At 45.8% G+C, this 21,865-nt stretch overlaps 1 protein-coding gene across 1 annotated transcript; it reads right to left on the bottom strand.

Annotated features, from left to right (window-relative positions):
• Positions 1-9,043: 9,043 nt before the first annotated feature.
• LOC146186856 (solute carrier family 22 member 7-like) lies at positions 9,044-13,452 on the bottom strand. The gene is made up of 2 exons (XM_084608126.1): positions 12,198-13,452; positions 9,044-9,732 (listed from the first exon to the last, which is right to left on the bottom strand). Exons 1-2 carry the CDS (start codon positions 13,450-13,452, stop codon positions 9,044-9,046), a joined length of 1,944 nt encoding a protein of 647 aa, XP_084464252.1.
• Between the last annotated feature and the right edge of the window lie 8,413 nt (positions 13,453-21,865).

Here is a 21,865-nt window from a genome sequence, read left to right as displayed (position 1 = left end):
CATAGCACGTGACGAATGAATGGAGAACAGGTTATGGTGGTAGTAGAGCAGTTGATGCTCAATGATCCGCCCAAACCATGAGAAACAACTCCTGATAGATGAAGGTGCAGTAATCTGAATAGGCAACCATCGGCTTATCCAATAAGGGGATGCAAACAATACGGAACGATGGCTGACAGGCAGACTGAAACCTTCATTTTCATCACACAAAAGGATTCATGGCCACTAACAGGAGCGCTAATCCTATAGAAACAAACTGATCGGGTGCAGCAACTAGGGCTAGATGGTTTAGAGAGTTCATTGCAAATTTTTACTTCCCCGCAAATAAGACAAACAGGAGGAAGACAGTACCACGCGGACTCTGCCAACAGAGAAACACTGCTTCTTTTGTGTTCGCCTTAAAATATCTTCAGTATAAGTACAGGTAAAATTTCAGAGAAGGACTTCTGATAAATGATCAGCCGGACAATACCCACTGCAAGGCGATTGCCTCCCCCATTTTGCTCCAATTAACTCTGTCTTATGCCAGCTGCATCCACTTGGCCCCTGCAATTTCCTAATCTCATACACCGAATATATTTTATGACACATCATCACCCATCAATATCTTCTTTCTTCTCCCCTTCCCCTTTCCCTGTGCAGAGCAGCAGGCGAGAGTAATTTTTTCGGCCAACCTCGTTGCCTTTCCTTTCAATAAATCCATCCATCTATCTATCCATGCCACTGCGTGCTACGCTTACCTTCCTTTGCAATTCAATTGGCTACTCTTAGAGACCATCGCTTATCCTCCCTTGAACTACACGTCCTGTCCATTCCCATTTCTTCTTAATTTCGACTATCACAAGCTCTGACCCACTCTGCACGTCTCCTATCTCCGAACGTTACACCTATCAATTTGTATTCTATAGCCCACTGGGTTGTCCTCAACTTAAGTAGACCTCTTTTCGGTAACCTCCATGTTTCAAATCCTTAGGTCAGTACCGATACGATGCAACTGTTATACGCTTTCCTCTTGATGATTGGGTTTGGCTTGGTTTGAGGGGTTTAACGTCCCAAAGCAACTCAGGCTATGAGAGACGCTGTAGTGGAGGACTCCGGAAATTTCGACCACTTGGGGTTCTTTAAAGTTATTTCCCTTTCGCGGCCCGGATCTGCGGTCACTACATTTCCTAAGAAGACATAGAAGTGGGCTCGGCAGCGCAGCCAAGATGCGCATCTCTCACCTGCCACAACTGCTCTTTGTGCAGATCCTCGCCGCGACCTGCCTTTCGCCGCATATCCCCGAGCCATGCTGGATCGGAAGCCACCTGACGGGATCTTACCTGCCGCTTGAGCCTATGCGCCTGCCGGTGCAGATTCATAGCTGGTCTCCAGCCGCGACACCCGACACAACGTACTTCTAGATTAAAACTCGCCTTCCCTCCCAGAGAATTAGAGTGCTCCATCAGGCGCACATTTAGACATCTGCCTGTCTGCCCGAAGCAGCACCGGTCACAATTGAGCAAAACGGGGCAGGTTGATGTTGGTGTGGCGACGCGGCGAAAGAAGGTGGCTGCCATACCTTACCTCTATGGCGTTTCGCATCGACTCAAGAAACTGGCGGCAAGGTACGACGTTGAGGTTGTATTTACAGTCAGAAACAAGATAGGAGGCCTGTGCGCCAGAGTTAGAAAGGGGCTCGACAATGCAGCTCGTGATAGTTTTCGTTGTGCAGTGTCACATAAGAAAAGGTTCCCCACCTGCAGAAAGAATGTGGTTTATCGCATTCCGCTGAATTGTGGCCTGTGCTACTACGGGCAGACAGGCAGATGTCTAAACGCACTTCTGTCCGGCGCCACCGCACCCTGATCTGGACTACGCCTGGCCACTGCCTTCACTGTCACCTCGGACAACGGAATCGCTACTGCCATCACTCCTGCTCGCTAAAAGGCGTGCGGAAATCTGCGCTGTCTTCAGTGTGCTCTGTAGCGCAGCCAAGATGCGTGTCTCTCACCTGCCACAACTGCTCTTTGTGCAGGTAACAAATCGGTATTCCTTGTTCGCTGTGCGTACTTCTCATGCCACTTTGGTTGTTCTGCCGAGCCCACGCTTTTGTGCTTCTGCTGCTTATGATTGCGCCTGTTTGTTCTTGAAACTGCTTAATTTATCTGGTGATGTCGAAGAAAACCCCGGACCACCCACGCGGTCTAATGATCCTCAAGTTTCAGAAATTTTAACTGCGCTCAATGAAATTCAATCTGGGCAAGCATCCTTGCTAAGCGAAGTTAAATCAATGCACGAGAAGTTGTCGCAGAATGACATGGCCCTCGAAGATATCAGACAACACCTTGATAAGATAGAAATTGACTGCTCTGCCTTACCCGCAGTAAAGGAAGCAGTTGAAGGTATCCAGACCATTGCCGAGCAGAACACAAATGACCTATCTACCTTGTCACAAAGATTCGATGACAGCGAGGACAGAGCACGTCGCTGCAACCTGTTGTTTTTTGGCCATGATGACCATGCCGGTGAAACATGGGCGCAGTCCGAAGAAATTATCCTTCGGCATTCCAATGACAATCGGGGTGTCAGTCTGCAGCCCAGAGATATAGAGAGCGCACACAGGCATGGCGCCAGTGTACCTAGCAAAAAAAGGCCCATTTTGCAAAATTCGCGCATTTCAAAGACAGGGTACTAATGCTTTCATGTGCCAAAAAGCTAAAGGACACCGACTACAGTATATCCAAGTACTATTCACCTAACACTCAGTTTGCACGAAAACCGCTTATCGCTTTCGCCAAAAGCCAGTCCGGTAAGTGGAAACTTCGTCATAACAGAATGGAAATCAGCAAACAAAACTTACATTTTTGACCATGCTAGCCAGCAAGTCATCCTACGCCGTTCATAGCTACCTGCTAAAAACTGTAAAAGGTTATGTCATGACTGTATTACATTGCTTTACGCCAATACTAGAAGTATCACCCCTAAGCGTGGTTCTCTGCTTAACCTTATCGATACCACTGATAGTAATGTTGCTGTAATAACCGAAGCGTGGTTGACTTCATCAGTTCGCAATTCTGAATTACTGCACCCCTTTAACAACTTTGAAATATTCCGGCGCGATCGTACTAGGAAACGTGGGGGTGGTGTTCTTATCGCCGCGCATAACAGTCTGCAATCCACCAGTCTTGACATACCCTGCCAACTCGAAGCGGTTTTTATCTCTCGTTGTGCTACTTTTCCTCCTGTGACGATTGCAGCATTCTACCGCCAACTCGATGCCGATCATTCTTTCATTGAACATTTTCATGAGGCGCTAGACAGCCTAATTAAGTTACGCCCTCTTTCTCCGATACTAATTCTTGGAGACTTCAATTGCCCCGCTTTAAACTGGTCGGATATTACGTTAGCGGCATCAAAACATAGGTCCGATGGCGACTTTGTGAACGCCTGCCTCACATTTGGTTTGTCACAAACAGTCCATTTCCCAACCAGGCAAACTCACAAATCAGCAAATATTCTCGGCATCATCCTCACGTCCCACCCAGATAACATCCTGTCAGTTTCACAGCTTCCCATGCTTAGCGATCATGTAACAATTCATGCTACATACCAGTGTCAGATCCCTCGCCCTGAAAAGGTGAAAAAGAAAATACCATGTACGATAGAGCCGATTATCAAAAAATTAATGAAGCGCTCACTCAGTTTTGTAGTTGGTTCCTAACTGAATTTAACCGGCGCTCTGTTGACACCAACTGATAACTTTTTAGAAATCATCATCATCAGCCTGACTATACCCACTGCACGAATAAGGCCTCTCCTATATTTCTCTAGAAATAAAATGCAGGAACTTATCAAGGCTCATGTGCCCGCAATCACTGTAACGGAAAACATAAAATCACCTTGGTTCAACAATACACAAAGCCGTCTACATAAAAGAAAGAAGCGGTTATTTCGTGAGGCTAAAGGGACTTGCAGCGAAGGAGCTTGGAAAAAATACTACGATGTTGACAAAACATTTGATGTCTTGGCAAAAAAAGCAAAACGATCATTTTATTCAGCGACCCTACCTTCGATGCTGCGTAACAATCCAAAAAATTCTGGAAAATCGTAAATCCCACTTACTCCAAGCCTCTATCGTTGCTCGCCCCAGACAGGATCTCTATTGCTGACAGTGACGCTGCCCGAGTGTCGAATTCTACTTTTTGTTCTGTGTTTACCCGCGAGACTGATACGACCTTACCAGAGTTTCATTTTTTTGATCACCCTTTAATGCCTGACTTAACATTCGAGCCCTATGGAATCGCAAAACTTATTGAATCGCTGAAACTTACTTCATCTGCTGGTGTGGACGGAAGTATCGCAAAAATACTAGTGAACACAAAGTGCGTGTCAAGTGTAATATTATCTCATATATTTCAGCAGTCCCTTTCATCAGGCATGGTTCCGCAAGATTGGAAGGTAGGCAAGGTCATTCCAGTCTCCAAAAAAGGCCCTTCACAGTCACCCAGTAACTATCGCCCTATATCACTAGTTAGTGTTTGCACTAAATTAATGGAACATATAATCCAATCGCATGTTGTAAACTTTCTAATCTCTTGTAAGTTTTTTTATCCCAACCAACATGGGTTTCGCAAAGGTCGCTCGTGTGAGACACTGTTAGCATTATTCATCAATGACTTTTGTTGTAGCTTAGATAATAACGTCTAAAAAGCTTTTGACAAAGTTCCCAAAAAACGGTTATTTTTAAAACTTTCATCCCTTAATCTCCATCCGCACGTATATGACTGGATTTGTGACTTTTTAACTAATTGACAGCAATTTGTGTACGCTAATACCGCTTCTTTCAGGTCTCCCGTGCTCTCAGTTGTGCCTCAGGGCACAGTCCTCGGTCCACTACTCTTCTTAATATACATTAATGAGCTCCCCCCCCCCCCCACCAGAACAAATATTTCATCTACGATTCGCTTATTCGCATAAAATTGTGTTATCTATCGCCCTAATAACACTACCAACGATATATGTGCCCTCCAAACTGACCTTTCACGAATTGAATCTTGGTGCAAAACGTGGCTAATGTCAATTAATGTAAGTAAAACTTCGTTCTTTCCATCGACGACACTCATACATAACGCCTGACTATGTACTCTGCGGCTCCGTTCTTTCTTCCACATCAGCATGTAAGTACTTAGGTGTTCACATATCTTAGGATCTGTCTTGGTCCGTCCATATTACAAAAATTGCTAACGACGCTAATCGTGTCCTGTCTTACTTACGACGTACTTTACCATTAGCTCATTCTTCTGTCAAGTCTCTGGCCTACGTAACACTAGTTCGTCCAAAGCTTGAGTATGCATGCGCAGTATGGGACCCTCATATGTCTTATTTGACTAAATCCCTCGAATCTGTCCAAAATCGCGCAGTTAGATTCATCTTTTCCGATTACTCTTATCTTTCCAGTGTGACTACTATGAAATCTGAACCTAACCTGCCTAACCTCGAGACACGACGCAAAATCAACAGACTTAGTCTCTTTCACAATTTCTATCACTTGTCACTTGCTGATCAAGAACCAGCTCATCGCACCTCCGTTCGAACGAGTCACGCAAAAGCCGTTTATCCGCCTCGCGCACGTACCTCTGCTCATCTGCATTCCTTCTTTGTCCAGACTGCAGTCGACTGGAATGGCCTGCCTGCCGATGCCGCACTCCACACCAGCACCGCGAAGTTTAAAAAAGCTGTCGAAGATCTTTTTATTTAATCTTTGTAATTAATTCTTAATTTTCTGCGTTGCCTTGTATTCCCCTCATGTAACACCCCGTACTGGGGCATTTGAGGTGTACAATAACTAAATAAAAAATAAAATATTCGCCTACCGCTTCCAACTCCTCGCTGCCTATCTTAAACTGCTGTTCATTTCCCAGGCTCTTCAGTATTACCCTAGTCTTCTCTATATTATTCTTTAGGCCTATCTGTCTTCTTCCCCTGCCTAGATTGTTTATAATTAGTTCCAGCTGGTCTTCTGAATTACCTAACAACGTAATGTCTTCAGCGAATCTAAGATTACTGACATATTCTCTGTCCACCGTTTTGCCCAACTTCTCCGATTTCATGCCTTTGAATGCTCTCGCTAAGCAAGCTGTAAATACCACTGTGGAGAACTTGTCTCCTTGCTAAATACCTTTCTCAATTACAATTTTATCACTTTAATTATGCGCAGCTGTGGTTGCTGTACAGCCACTCAATATATCTTCCAGTATTTTCACATGTGGGTCACCTGCACCCTGATCTCGCAATGCCTGCATGCCCGCTGAGTTTTTGATTTCTATTAGTCAATAAATGCTATGTATAGGGGCTCGTTATATTTCGAGCACTTTTCTGTCACATGGTTTACAGTGCTAATATGGTCGATATTACAGTATCCTTTCATAAATCCTGCTTGATCCTTTGGTTTATGAGCCCCAGCCTGAGTGGCGCAGTGGTTACAGCGCTCGATCACTGTTCCCAAGGACGTGGGATCGAATCCCGGCCTCGGCGGCCGCTTTCCGATGGAGGCGAAAAGCAAGGCGCCCCTTTACTGTGCGATGTCAGTCCACGTTAAAGAAACCCAGGTGGTTGAAATTTTCGGAGCCCTCCTCTACGGCGTCTCTCATAGGATGCGTCTCTTTGGGACGTTAAACACACACACACACACACACACACACACACACACACACACACACACACACACACACACACACACACACACACACACACACACACACACACAACCTTTGGTTTATGAAAGTCTAAGATTGTCCTGATCATATTTGTGACTACTTTGTTATATACCTTATACTTAACAGATAGTAAGCTGATTTGTCTGTACTTTTTTAAGCCCTTAGTGTCGCCTATCTTATGAATTAAGATAATGTTAGCGTTCTACCAAGATTCCGGTTTTGTCGATGTCATCAGGCATTGCGTATACAGAGTGGCCAGTTTTTCTAGCACTATATCCCCTCCGTCCTTCAATAAAGCAGTAGAAACCTGAACCTCCCCAGCTGCGCTCCCCCTTTTCATAGCTGCTGAGGGTTTCTTACCCTGGTCCTTTGTTACTGTTGGAACGTCTGATTGCTCTTCATTACAGCTAATTTCATTCTTGTCCTGACTATTATGGCTACTGTAGAGTTTCGTATAGAACTCCTCGGCTATCTTATCTTGTCTATGTTACTAATGACATTGCCTCTCTTGTCCTTCAGTGCATACATCTCATTTTTGCATATGCCTAATTTCTACTTTACCGCTTCCAGGCTACGACCGTTCTTTAGATAATCCTCAATTTTCCCTATGTTATACTTTTTCTTTATGTCGACCACCTTGCACCTTTTGATTAGCTTTGATATCTCTGCCAGTTCTATCCGGTCTTTTGGGTTGGAGGTTTTCATACTTTGGCGTTTATTATTCAAATCTTTCATCTCCTTTGACAGTTTGCCGGTATCCTTTCTTATAACTCTACCGCCTATTTCTACCGTGCACTCAGTAATGATAGCTCTAACATTATGGTTCATTGTTTCTAGACTAAGGTTAGTTTCCTCGGTTAGCTATGAGTACCTATTCTGTAGCGAGAGCCTGAATTCTTTGACTTTTCCAGTTATTTCTAATTCGTTGATGGACTTCTCCCTAACTAATCTGTTCAGTTTCCTCTTAAAATCCAGATTAATTCGAGACCTTACCATTCTGTGGTCACTCATCGCACCTTTCCGATTACCTCTACATCCTAAGAACACAGTATGAATACAATTTCATTTTTAGTCTCCGCGTTAGGGCTTTTCCATTTCCATTTCTGGTTTTTCCGTTTGCTGGAGGAATGCAGTATTCGTATGTCTCCAGCTTGCTTTCTGCCTACCTTAGCATTGAAGTCGGCCATTAGTACACTATACTGTGATTTTACTGTCCCCATTCCGATTCTACATCTTTATAGAACCTTTGAACTGCCTGGTCGTCATCACTACATATAGGTACGCATGCTGGTACTACCTTCAGCGTGTACCGCTTATTTAGAGTAGCTACGATGCAAGCTTTGTTTCACCACCCTGAATATGCCCACTAGAGGGCGAATGCATCTCGCGTATTCCTCAAATCCCCCAGTCTTTCGCGCCACTCAGCCAGCAGGAGGACCGCTCGCCTCGATGCCAAGTGGCACGTCATCCCGAATTCGCTTTCAAGGTGAATTTATTAAATTCTTTATAGAGCCTCTTGCTCGTAGATCAGTTGTCATCTTTGCTACAGTTCAGAGTTCGTGCAGGGATGGAGTGTCATTAGGTGAATGACTGCGGGGCAGAAGATAGGTTCCTTTCTGCCACATACCAAATATAAATATTCGTTCTCCTTTCAATGATGAAACAACAAACCTACTCCTTTGAGCTATGTATTAGAAGAAGTATGCTTTATTATGTAGTATCATTAGTGCATAAAAGGTGAGCTATGCTCCACTACATGTGTCTAGACCAGGGTTTCACAAAAATTGTGGTTAATTGAACGTTGTATCCAGCGCTGCCAGAGAGCTTCAAAGTTATCTCAGACCGTCGACCTTTGCGATATCATGCTAGGCCAGCTCGCAATCAGGTATATGAGGCCCAATTATGACTTACTATTGAGCAGCGCAGAATTTCGAAGTGAGTAGTTAAAATTAGATATTGTCATATGCGAAAATGTTGGGCTGAAAATTTGCAGAGCACGCCTTGCATATCACGGAACTCAGTAAATCAAAAAGTACAGATGTTAGAATATGGGTAAACGTCTTTCTCGCAGAGCGTGAAGACCTACCATTGCAGGTCATTAAATCACCGGTATGTGTAAACATTTGTGAGTACTTTGTAGACAACAACGATAAGAAATTAAAAAAGCCGAAATGAGTTCATTCACATAATGGAATACATAAGCAGTAAAAGCTGAAATTAAATCACGTGAGATGCCAGGGTATGTTCATGAAACGTCAGTGTGATATCCCCCCAAACGGTCACCTTTCCTGCCATCATCGCTCTTCTTTTTAGCTCCCAGCTGCACCTATTGGTCCAATGCAGCATCAATCGCGGTGTGTGGTTTCACCACTCTGGTATCGCTTCCGCTTGCCGCTTCCGCGTGCGATCCTCAGAGGAGACTTCAGTTGCCACTTCGCTTCAAACTCTCGCATCGTGTTTGCTGGCTGTACCTCCGTCGTCTCCGGAAGCGCCAGCGCCATCAGTCCGAAAACGAGCAAAAGTGCCGCCGCTACGGTGTAGAGAACACCCTTCAGGTATGGCGCCCGGACCTCGTTGAGGAACGGGGCCACGCAGGCGCCCACTCGCCCGCAGGCGTAGCAGAAGGAAAGCCCCGCTCCACGCACCACCGTCGGGTAGAGCTCAGCCGGCATGATGAAGAGGGTGAGGATGCAGAGGTCAAAAATAAGCATCCAGATCACGACGGCAACCACCAGGATGTGACCGGAAGCGCGAAACATGTGCCCCATGGCAAGTGATCCGGTAACGACGGCCATTGCAAACAAGCTGTTTGCAAGCGTCCTGCGTCGACCGGCAAACGTGATGATGAATACGTTTACGGGTATAGAGGGTAGGTTCAATACGGCAATTGCAATGCTTGCCACGCTGTTGGAGCTCATGACTTGGCCTGTTACGAGCTTGTAGTACACGGCACAGAGGACGAACCAGCAAGCGAAGAAGACCAAGGACTGCTTGCGCAGAGTCTGGTTCCGCAGCAGTATGGTCACGTACATCCCTGCGAAGTGCGAAAGCGTCAGAGAGACGTTAGAGAAGTTTAGAGGGGGCATGGTTTCTTGATACGCGAATGATAACGGTTGTGGCGATGATTCTGCCTCTGCCGCCAACGTCAAGCATTTTTGTCAACGCTTTGCCTGAAGATAACCTCAAGAGAACGCTGTGTTTAACATACATATATAGTATAGTGAGGCAGACCAAAAGTAAAGAATAAATAAAGTGCATCTGCCCGTGCCACTATGTGAACATTTGAAAGAACATGACGGGATTTTAGAAACGGAGTTTTGGAATATATGTTTAAAAGTGAGATCAGAAGAGCTATAACCGCCCTCTAAGTGACTGGAATGTCCTATAGTGTGAATTGATTGACATCTCACTCTTGTAGGAGAAAGTGATGTGCCTAGATGGAGCTCAAAATGCTTTTCTGCGCCTAAAAACCGGTGCCGTTAGCCCCTTAGGTTGTACAAAATACGAATATTTATTCAGAAAAATAGATGAGTGTGAATGGTTGATAATATTCCTTGCCTACACTTTATCGTACATGTGGATTTCACCACTCTGTGCCTTATGCGCTGATCCAAGACGATAGGAATTGTTCTCTGTACATATATTCCACCGTGGCCGTCAACCCACGACTGGCAGTCCCATACCTTGGATGGGAAAGGTATTAGTATACAGCTGCTGCACGTGGGAAACGTCAGCCGGCTACAGGCGGCCACTTGTGCTTTACAGATGGCGGCGTACCGCTCCGAAGCAAGCTCGATCATTGTACTGTGTTCGCGGGGCAATTCCCTGGCAATTCAAAAAGTCAATTATTGAAACACACGTTTAACACTCAGAGGATAAAGGATCAAGTATGTTACCAGTTTCTGATATAATTGTTTAATGAAGGTTGTTCAACACTGCGAAATTATTGCAGAAATCATTTTTTATGGTTCTGCAGCCCTGATTGGATAAGAGGGCAATAGGTACCTCAGTGCTACAGTAAACAAGTAGGAAGGATTATAGCTCTTACCACGTGCTCTTATTTCTTCACACACGACTCACGTGGTTTAAAGAGCTCATATACCCATGTCCACAAATGCAGGCACGCGGCGTGAAAAACGCGCTCAGGCGGCCATTAATCGGTCTGCCCAACCACTAGGCTGAGCGAGAGGGTAAAGCGATTGGCAGAGCGAAATCTGTATATTGCATATTCCCTATACTTGGATCCGAAAATATATTTGAATTAGAACTTTGGAGAAATGCCCTTTTACCGCAACGACAATATATTTCTAGTTGTAGCCGCAGGAACAGTCCCTGCGTTTTTACATAGACGACATGCATGGCTTAAATGGCAAGCGCCGCTATGGCGTTGGCTTTTCTATGAGTGGGAGAGGTCACAATCAGGCCTTCAAGAATCCTGCTCATAGGCCTTGCCTACGGCTTGGATAAAGAGAGGAACTGCAGCTCTGTCGCAGCTGAAAACCTGCGCATAATAAATAATCGTCCTTTATAACTATTTCCATGACAGATGATAGTTGAACGGTACAATATTTTAACACTTTTCATGAATTCATATGCTTGGCGGCCAACAAGAAATTTAAATCATTACTACGCAAATATTTATGTCGTATGTTTGCTGCGATTTGACATTTTGCCGAATGTTTGATTGGAATTCAGCAGCAATCCTGCGTACGCTGTTTACAACGCGATGCAGGTGCATTCGCTATGTTTTGTCTGCGTCAAAGTTAGTCAGCTATTAGAATTTCAACACAATACTAGTATTGACATAATAAGTCAGCCAACGTGGGAAAGCTGGGAGGCGGCCCTGTCCAGCTCGGACCTCGAGGAACGACTAGTCCTCGTCGAAAGAGCACGGGCAGCGGCTTTTACCAACGGTGCCCCGGACTAGGGACCCGATCAGCCTTCCCTTAATCTAATCCAATGTCAATAAATGTATTCATCATCATCATCATTTTTTTCTCTACAGGCGTTAAGTTGTTATAAATGTCCCCTGTAAAGAAGCCGGGATCTCTACAGCTGGCAATCGAGTTTAAATTCCTGTGCTTTTCTTTGAAGCGTCTAGTTGCAAAATAAACTTTATTTTAAAAACTAAAAACCTAATGATGTAACTTCCCCGGCATAATTGTAGTTGATTAGTAAGGGCGCGTGACAACTGAGGCGAAGGACGTGAGTTGGATCCTATACACAGCGCCCGCATTTCGATGGAGGCGCAATGCAAGGCGTTGGCGTTGTGTATTATCTCAGAAGACCGCAATGAATTACAGATTGAAAAAGTGCACAGCCCTCAGCTGAATCACTTAAAGGATGTTGAGCTCCCACTAACCTATATACGTAAATCTAGAATTTTTGGTATTTGGCTCCCTAGTTTTTCTTCCTTGGGTTTTTGTTACTGGTGCGAAATATGTGAAAATAATATGTCCGCTGTAAGGGACTACCGCGTTTACAAGTAAAAACGAGCACCTTGAGACTGCGAAGCGATGTCAGAGCTGTAAGTTTCCTGTTGATGCCGTCTCTGTTCAAATATGAGCTCAGACAGACGCTGTTTAAAGGTGTCCGCGTCAGCGCCGTTGACGCGCGCTGCCCACGTCAGCACTTTCTCAGCCCGCTTCAGGTCCCCGATGCCAAGGAGCCAGCACGGCGACTCTTCCATCAAGTACACGGCAAGAATCAGCGTGCAGGTTGGCACCATATATGTGATCTGGACGACCTTCCAGTCGAACACCAGCCTGTAAATTAGCGTGCTGTACAGATGTGCCGTGAGGCTGCCCACGGATTCGGCGAGGCTGCAGAACAGGGCTCGATGCTTCGTATCAGTCACTTCGAACAGCACCACGACAGAAGAGACGAGGACACTGACTGCCCCGGCAGACAGGAAGGCGCGAAGAACGGCGAAGGTGAGCACAGTTCTGGCGAAGACCAGGGATATTCCCGCAAATGCTATCCAGAAAAGCCCAAGGCACAGCACGGGGCGCCTTCCAATCTTGTCAGCCGCGATTCCTGCCAAGGGAGCAGTAACCACTCCTCCGAACATGTAAGCAGCTATTAATGCAGCCAACATCCATCGTCGGCCGCACACTAGGATCCATTCCTTGACGATCGAGTTGATTTGGCTGCCAGAAGCGGAATCGACCCCAAAGTTCCAACCTGCGTCGCAGGCAATAGTACTGCGGTTTTCAAAGCTGTGGCCTCGTTCGGGAGGAACTGGCGGCTCGTATCGAAAGCACTGGCTGGGCGTTATGCCATCGGCGTCGAGCGGCAAGCTGGTATTCATCCACACCACTGCGGGTAGGTGGGCGTATTCTGCTGGGGCCTTGCACCAGTGGTCGACGGGGTGTGCCAGGGTATTGATCGCCGCTGCGTGCAGGATGGTTGTGAAGAAGGCCAGTGTGGTGCAGAGAAGCACGAGCCTCTGGAACCAGCCATGGCCGAAAATGAGGATGTGGTCCAGTGGCGAAGACAGCACGACTGAGGCGGGTGCTGTAACGGGAGGGGAAGATTTGGTCCCTCCCTCTTGCGGAGCCTCAGGAGAGAGCACGGTCGAGATGGTTGCTGTGACCGGGGCGGAAACCACAGTGCTGACCTGGCGTGGGATTTCGGGGGACAGCTCAGTCACGACGGTTGCTGTAACTGGAGCAGAAGACTTGGTGTCGGCCTCCTGCGGTGCTTCGGGGGAGGGAACGGCCAAGCTTACTCCTATGACAGGGGCGGAGGACATGGTAGGGGTCTCCCGAGGAGCTTCGAAGCAAGGCACTGCGGTCCGCTGTTGGGAAGGTTGACGGTTGGAGCGCTGACTTTTCTTTGTCTTGCGAGATCCTCTCACGCCGGAGTCCATGTCAAGCTGGAATGGGGGCTATCGATCAACTTGCCGTCTTGATCGGTGACTGGCAGCAGAACGTATTTATGGCGGAGCCTTTTTTGTGGACAGTCTTCTTCTACTTCTGCCTTGATATATGGCACGTACCCACGAAGGGGGATTGGCCAGGGTTCAGTGTGGACTGCCAAATTTCCTGCACAAACTGAACTAGTGCATTAAAGTAATTGCCAACTAAACAAAAACATTCGCTTGTGTGCGTGTGCACTTTTCTTTGCCTGCAAGGTGTATGGACACTCAATAAAAACAATCATTTGCTTGCGGACAACAATAATGTTAAATGCCACATATTACAGGGTTAGGGATATTGATAATACAAACTTCTGAAAAGAGCAACAGCCGTCATTTATGTCTTGAAGTTCGATATATTTCCAAAAAAGTAGTATATGCCCCTCATAAACGATATAGGAGTGCTTCAGTTCTCGAGTGCAACTGGAAAGTTTTTGAGGTAATATGTTACTAAGAAAATTTGGGGATTTTAATAATAAAATTTTGATTTTATTATTTAAGCAGTGAATACTTAAACTGGTAGTACATCTAAAATGTAAATATTTCAGATAAATTTCGAGGACGCGAGAAGAGCGGTTTTGACATAAATTATGCTCTATGGGCTTGTTCTATATTTATTTGGGACATATATTTAGATTAGAAGGGTAATCAAGCTCCAATAATCGTTTTTGCTTTGCGATGAATGTTTTGCGGGATGAGCATTGTGTCTACTCGAAAAAAAAAATTGCAACCTGGAGTGTATGTTCTCCCAAAAAATAAAACGTATGCCAGTATAGAAAACATCATTATGCCATTTTATAACCATTGGGCACACATCCAAACACATTTCAGAGTAACTGCACATCTATATTTACGCCGTATTCTATGAAAATCCTACGCTTACAAACATTGCAAAATATATTATATTGCAATGTTTTGAGCAAAATATTTAGAACTTACTACATAAGATAAAATTTATTTAGCTTTATGTGGGCACTGCACTCAGGCGGTATTATGACTGGGCTTCTAACCGCGGTTACCGCTGCTCCGCCAGCGGTCGACGACTGGAGCCGAGTGTGGGCTGACAAGCGCCTGATGCCCTTTGCAAGCACAGAGGCTGCGCCGCAGGGCTTTGGTGCACTGAGAAGAAACCTCAGTGCCGCGCACGTCTGGGCATGCTTCGTTGTTTTATTTAACGTTGCTCAGGGCTGCCTCTAAGAAGGAGAAACTGTAAGCTGATTCAATTCGGTACCAACCTCGTGAAGTTACTCTTTGTCCCGCTCAATATCCAAAGATTTCTCGGTGCTTTTAAAGCTATTGTGTCGCATGTTAGCGAGCATCATATAGTTTAAAATAAGAATAAATTTGATATTTGCGCAACGGTCTCAAAAGAGTCCGAGGGGAGTTTTTGCGTTTTTTTCCAGCACGCTGAAATTCGCAAGCGTGAAAAGGATTATACGCATCTAATTTGCTGACAATATTTAATTTCTCAGGTATCGCATAATTTCGCATTAAAGCACTGAATATTTAGTAAACATTTTAGAACGTGCTTTTATGTGCTATCGTGAGCTAAGTTGAAGAGCCCCTCCCCGCTCGATGTTTTCAGCCATTTGACTCAAAACGCCTGACTTCGCTGCACGGCACGGTGCAGACTTTGAGGGGAGGTGTTCTACCATTGTCCACTTTCCATCGTCGAAGTGCTCTTGGTAAAGACTCGAATATGAAGAAATACCGCTCTGAAAATATCATATTGAGGAAGCGTAAAAGACACTGGAAAACCACCAATATGTGCCGCTTGATCTGCAGTGAAGCTCAGTAAAGCCCCAATAGAAGATAGAGGGTAGCCGTTGACATTTCCGGAGCTTATTGTGCTCGAGCCGTGACCAATTGGTTAAGACGCCTGTCTCGGCTGCGGGAGGTGTTTGGGTCAAAACCACTGCCGGACACCCACCGGGCAAAAATGTCTATAAGCATCCCCTGACCCGGTACCGGCTCTCTTCAGGGCTGTGCACTCAGGTGAAGATACGCAAAATATTCTTCGCCCTTTCGAGCCAAAGTGCAGTTTCGAACGAAATTCAGAGCCTGAAAATGTTACTGCTTCTCACATCCCCTCTAAGTACACACAGCTACATTCTCGCACCCGAATTCTTCCAGCAAATGTGCACAAATAGCTCTGAGGACCATCAGTATTTTCAAATCACGTGCGCAGGCTGCCAGACAACGTTACAAGTGGAGGCTCCGTCAATCGAGAAATTTTTAGTAGAAGCAAAAGAGCTTCAGGGGATGACGTGGCGTTATTTCGCGGCATAACGAAAAAGCATACTTAGCTATAATTATCCCAAAACGCATCCAGTTCATATGCGCTGAAATGCTGTTTATACAGGTAACGAGCGAATGTGATGTACTCGGGAGTGGGACAAACAAACGAAATAATGCACCATACTTCAGGTCGCGTGAGTTGTAATTTGTCGAATGCACATGAAACCCATGAAATGACGCTCAGAAAGTGATAATCCAAGTGGGACTCTCAATAAAGGAAGAGTCGAAGGCATGCAGAGTGTGCGATTTTATCTGTTGAATCCACTCCATCGTTAACCTCAACGTGCCTCTTGAGTGTGGGGGAGATCCTAAGTTTCGCCACAAATCGAGGCATCGCGCACATAGCGCATAGACTCTTACAGGTAGTATTTCGCAGGCAGTTACAACCATGAGTTCCTTAATATACTAATGTTTTCTCCGATTCATGGTATATGGCAGATGGTAAAAAACCCGCATCCGACGAGTTCGCAAGCGTTTTGCCGGTCTTTAGCCTAGGGCATGCAGGAGTTAGTAGGCAGTTCTTGAGGCTAAGATAGTTTTAGTAAGAACACGTAATGGCAGCGGGTTTCAAATCAAGGGCGGCGCAAACAGACCGGCTTTGCTTGTCATGATTTCAGTGAACTGCCATCCTTGTGCTTTAGATCCAGAAAAAAAATCTATCTTATTATTGCGAAAGCAATACTACTTTTACTTTTCAGCCGTTCGTGTAGTGAGGCAGTAGCTACCATTGACTTTTAGCGTGACCTTTGGCGCGCCGCCAAGCACAGCTGCGCAAAAACAGGGGCCCCAACTCGCGCCGTCAACTCGAGAGGCGGTAGCTACCAAACGCGGCCTAACTCCCGCTCCCTCCGTAAATGAGCGCTACAGCCAGAGTGACGTCATGCCATCTGCCGCAAAACCAGGGGCCCCAACTCGTGCCGTCAACTTGCGAGGCGGTAGCTATCATCCGCGGCCTAACTCCCGCTCCCTCCGTGAGGCAGCGCTACAGCCGGAGTGACGTCATCCCATCTGCCGCAAAAACAGGGCCCCCAACTTGCGCCGTCAACTCGCGAGGCGGTAGCTACCAACCGCGGCCTAACTCCTGCTCCTACCGCAGCTACCACCGTGGGTGCAACGTTGGATACTATAGGAGGTGGCCTAGCGGCAGTTGGAACCAACGCAGTCTCCAGGGATGCTTTCATTTCTGCTGCCGTAAAGAATGCCGTTGCAGCCGGTGCATGAGCAGCAGTTGTAAATTCTGCCTTAACCTCACTCACAACCAAGCGTATCTTTGCAGCCACGGCACTCCTTGCCTCGCTACTAGTTATACATAGAATAACCAGGTAGCACCCCGCAATAAACAATAGTTGAAGCATATGCCGTGGCCAGAGTGAATCACTGCATGACCATAAGCATAACTAAAAGCACCACAACCAGCTACACCACCAGCTGAACCTGGGCGTAGCCATAGCTATTGCTTTCGTAATTACCAGGCTTAACCAAGCTAAGCGACTGCCAATTTTTTTTTTATATTTTCCTTACGAAAACAGTTTGTACAGTTGGACCTGTTTTTTTATACCTACAATTGTGATATCTTTTTCTGCCCGCGATACAGCAGTGGTGCGGGAGGAGTCTGACTGTAGACTCCAAACAACATTCTGTTGTTTAAAGTTAACCCGGGATACATCAGTCGTGAGATCAAAATTCTCTCCTGCACCTCATCGCATCATCTGCCCTTTACTATTAAGTTTTCATTGTCTTGTGCGTGGCCAATTTTTTCTTGTGGGTGTGTCTGCGCGAAACCAAAGACAAAAACCTTGATAATATGGTAGCGCCTGACCGCTGCTGATATGCAGAGAGCCGAATAATGTGCCCTCTACAAATGCGTGAAGCAGCCCGACGATGGCGGGCCCGCGAACCGCCAAGCAACACAAGCTGTATCGACATATTGAGCGCGATCCGACCACGAGGATATAAGGACCCCAGTACGGCACTGCCGTGCGGCTTAGGCATTGCAGGAGTAGCGTGAAAATCTTTAGAAACTGATCATCTGATTAAATGTAGTTACACTGAAATCGAAAACTTTGTACTGAGCCCAATGTAATGCACCTGGAAAGATATCTTTGAAGAAATAAAAAGAAAATGAAAACTGAGTTCACAATCCATGCTCCATTCCATGTTGTCGACTATGGTTCGCAGGGAACCGATGACACTGAGATGCGGTCCCGTTGAGAATGCGGGCCATTAAGAATAACCTGGCCTAATTACCATGAGCTTCCAAGTCGGCTAGCGGATTTGACATTGAACTCGCCCAACTTTCTGCTTTAGGAGGTTTGAGGATTGGACCGACTATTGACAACTGTGGCTCAGCCTAAGACATTGTGGTTTCTCAAACATATTTAAAGGTGGTATCCTTAATAATAACGAATATTATGACATATTAAATGTCAGTTGTTAAGAGATTTTTCAAAGAAAGAGATACTATATCACATTACTGATGGCCTGGACTAGAGAATTCACAGTTACCTAAATAGGATACACTGACGTTGTTCCATCTAGCGGATGAAGCTCGATTAAAAAAAGGAACATCTTTCGTTGTAATTACGAATGATCAAATTTTTTTTCACAGCTGCAAGTTCTTGGGAAATATCAACAGCCCAGATATACACTGTAATAACCAAAGCAGGAAATAATAACTTGATACTTAGGCAGACGGCTTGGAATGTCCGGTTAACAAATGAATTTATGCAACTTGCTTCACGCCCATGCTAGATTACTCGGCTTCTGTGTGATTTGAAACAATAAGAAATATTACTAGGATATAAAAGGTGGACACCGACTCATTTGGGTCATTTATGACGTTTACATCGAACAAACATGAACGGCAACATTTCCAGAAAGGTTACAACCTTGCAACTCTAGAATTGAAGCATAACTGAAAAATTATAATTGAAGTTTTTGTTAAAGAATAATAGATTTTCACTTCCGGTAAAAGCTTCTGTTATTATTTCAGGTTTACCACATTAGCCTAGGAATGAAGACTAGTCTATGGAAGATGTGAATTGCCAAATAAATAGGTAACACCATGGGGAGAATAAATTGAGGGGAAATTCTTGAAAACATCTACTTTCGCAATCTTATTCTCTCCTCATACAGAGTTCAGTAGAAACGCCCTTCCCGCTTAAACTGTGTATCTACCAATATTTCTTCATTCGTCAATGCGATAGCCAGATTTTCTTTTTTTTTTTTTTGGCAAGCCGCAGATAGTAAATTCCTTTTCAGGCGCTACTTTAATATTTGCCATTTTGCATCGCTTGTACTTCGATTAACATACACTACATTTCTATGTGAAGACTTGTTCTGTGCTTTCCCGTCTCCGCGCTCCTGCGCTCCTCGCCCGCTTTGGCTCCATCTAACCTTTTTAATGTAAAGTTAGTAAAGGCCTAGAGCTCTCTACAAAAATTGGCGTTAGCGTTATCAGCGACGCGAGCAAAAAGTAGCAATCTTGTCCCTATCAGTTCGTGGTTGGGAGATTACACAACTCGGTGCTGAGTGCTCAGGTTATTGTCACCTCACCAGAATACTTTACCTGGCCCAATTAGCAGTCTTGTTGCCAAATTGAGTAGAGCGTATTGGCACTGAAGCGCGAGATGTGATTTGAACACGGAGATTCCAATCGGGACGCAGACGCCGCTCCTGTTTACCACGAAGGTTGTGATCGTATGGCTGTACTAAAGCTGGTCTATATCTCTGTTGTGTGGTCTTTCGCATAAACTGGTAGCTTGGAACTGCGCGCTAATGAGTATGTTTGAAATAATCGAGCTAAAAAGATAATTTATAAATTAGTGTCTGTGCGAGTGACAATGTCTGTGTGCGAACGAGGCTTCACAAGGCTATTCACAGACCGAAGCAGCCAACGCTCTCGCGTCGTACTTTAAGTGTATGAAGATTATTTCCATAAATTACACTTGTTCCTTCTCTGGCGTTTTTTTCCAGTTCTCTGTATTGCCACCTTGCTCAGGGTTTGTCTTTTCTATGTTGTGACAGTGAGGAAAGACAGTGTATATATGCCGTTCGCTGGAGCATCTAGATGGACTACCATGACTGAATTTAAGATTTTAGATCCCTGGCCACGGCGATCTTCTGCGGTGAAGGCCTCCCAGACACTGCTCCGCTTTATGAAAAGCACAGGCCTAATCGAAAGACTATGAGTTTGCTGTTATGTTCCATGATATGACTGTGATGTGATGTGACATGTCTGTGATGTGACTGTACTAACTTTACCCATCTCTCTCCCAGAACTTTTATATCCACTCACCCCTATTCCCCCAGTGCAGGGTAGCAAACCGGTTTCTCTTATACCCTCTTTACACGGGCAGAGTTAACCACGGTTAGCGTAAGTGCTCTTACGCGAAACCGTGGTTAGCCCATTTACACGGCAGACCAAACCATGGTTACACCCCTAACCACGGTTATCGCAAACCGAGTTTAGCGACCTCGGTTTGCTTCGTTAACCGAGGTTATGGCGGTGTCTGTTGACAAAGGCTGCTCGTCGGCACCCGAGTGAGCGAAGCGCACGAGCATGTCTGCTTCAACAGTGTACTCGTTTACCCGTACTGAATAGGCTGTGTCTACTGTGTCGCCCGGCCTCTTCGGTTACGGCCTACCGCCAAGCGTCTGAGTACTGAAGCCCCGTCCTGTGTCTGCAGTTTATATATCGTTTGCGCGGCTTGTCGCTGAGCGTGGAACGTCAAACAATTCGCGGTCTTAGCTTTACAATGAAATGGCACAAGTTCGCAACGCGTGCAGTGCGGGAGGCTGCGAGCAGGCTGAGGTACGTTACACTTACCGTGGCGGTGAAGCGTGCGAGCGCGGCGAACTATGGCGGGGTGCGTAGCCCCCTAGTCGTCGATAGGCCTAAATTATTTCTCTTCGAAGCCGCGGCGATCGGCGCTTTGGAACTGATCAACGCTATCGAAATGGTGTACTCATGAAACTTCCTTATTGTGAATCCTATTTTGCCGTTGTAAAATAACTATATGATTAACTTTGGTGAAGCAATAATCGCAGAGCTAGTATAAGCAGAGCGGTGAGCCGCAATGCACCGGCGGCAGCTGTCTTGAGCAGAAACTTGATAGTATCGCGGTTATCGGTCTTGCCAGCAATTTGCCGCTGGTCAGTGATCCTCAAGAGTGATTCAATTATGATATTCGGCTCAGTATTCCAGATGTCAATAAATTTAGCACGCTTTGTTTCTCACGTCGGCGCTAACGAGCCGCCGTGTCGTTCGCGTACAGTCTGCGGGAGGAGGGGTCAACGCGGCGGTGTTTACGGTGGTCGATGAGGTGCTGCCATCGTGCGGGGCTTCACCGCGTTGTTGACGCCTTGTCGGACGGCACTTCGGAAACTACATTATAAATAAGATATTTGTAAATGCTGTTTCGTTCCGCAGATCACCGCGTCGCTTCGGTTGTACTTTATGGGCATAACCGAGAACGGCGGCGAGCTGTGTAAACACAGCTAACCGCGATTGGCGGTTAACCGTGGTTAAGTTCGGTAACCTCGGTTAAGCGTAATCGTGGTTAAGCCGGCTGTGTAAAGAGGGTATTACGGGTTAACCTCCCTGCCTTTCCTCCTCATCTTCCTCCTCCTCCTCTAAGTTGTGCAAAATCCTGCATACTGCACAATCATTTTTCTGTTCTCTCAGATTTTGGACCAAACTTTGGATTCTAATTTTGCGCACATGGGATACTTTATTTTGGCTTACGCTCTCTAGCATTATTATTCAAAAGTATCATTCATAACACTCTGTAAGTGCACTTTAAACTCACTTCCCCACAAGGCCGGCACCCATGCGGCCTTGTGTGGACGTGAGTTTAAAGTGCACTTACAGAGTATTACGAGGCGGTGTCTCGTCGTGAAAACAGAAAGCAGACTCTGACTGATGACGCTGATAAGTGACGAATGCTGG

The sequence above is a fragment of the Amblyomma maculatum genome, chromosome 6 (assembly GCF_055883805.1).
Source record: "Amblyomma maculatum isolate TAMU_Amacu chromosome 6, ASM5588380v1, whole genome shotgun sequence".
Lineage (NCBI taxonomy): Eukaryota > Metazoa > Arthropoda > Arachnida > Ixodida > Ixodidae > Amblyomma > Amblyomma maculatum.
This window is presented reverse-complemented; position numbering and strand designations above follow the sequence as displayed.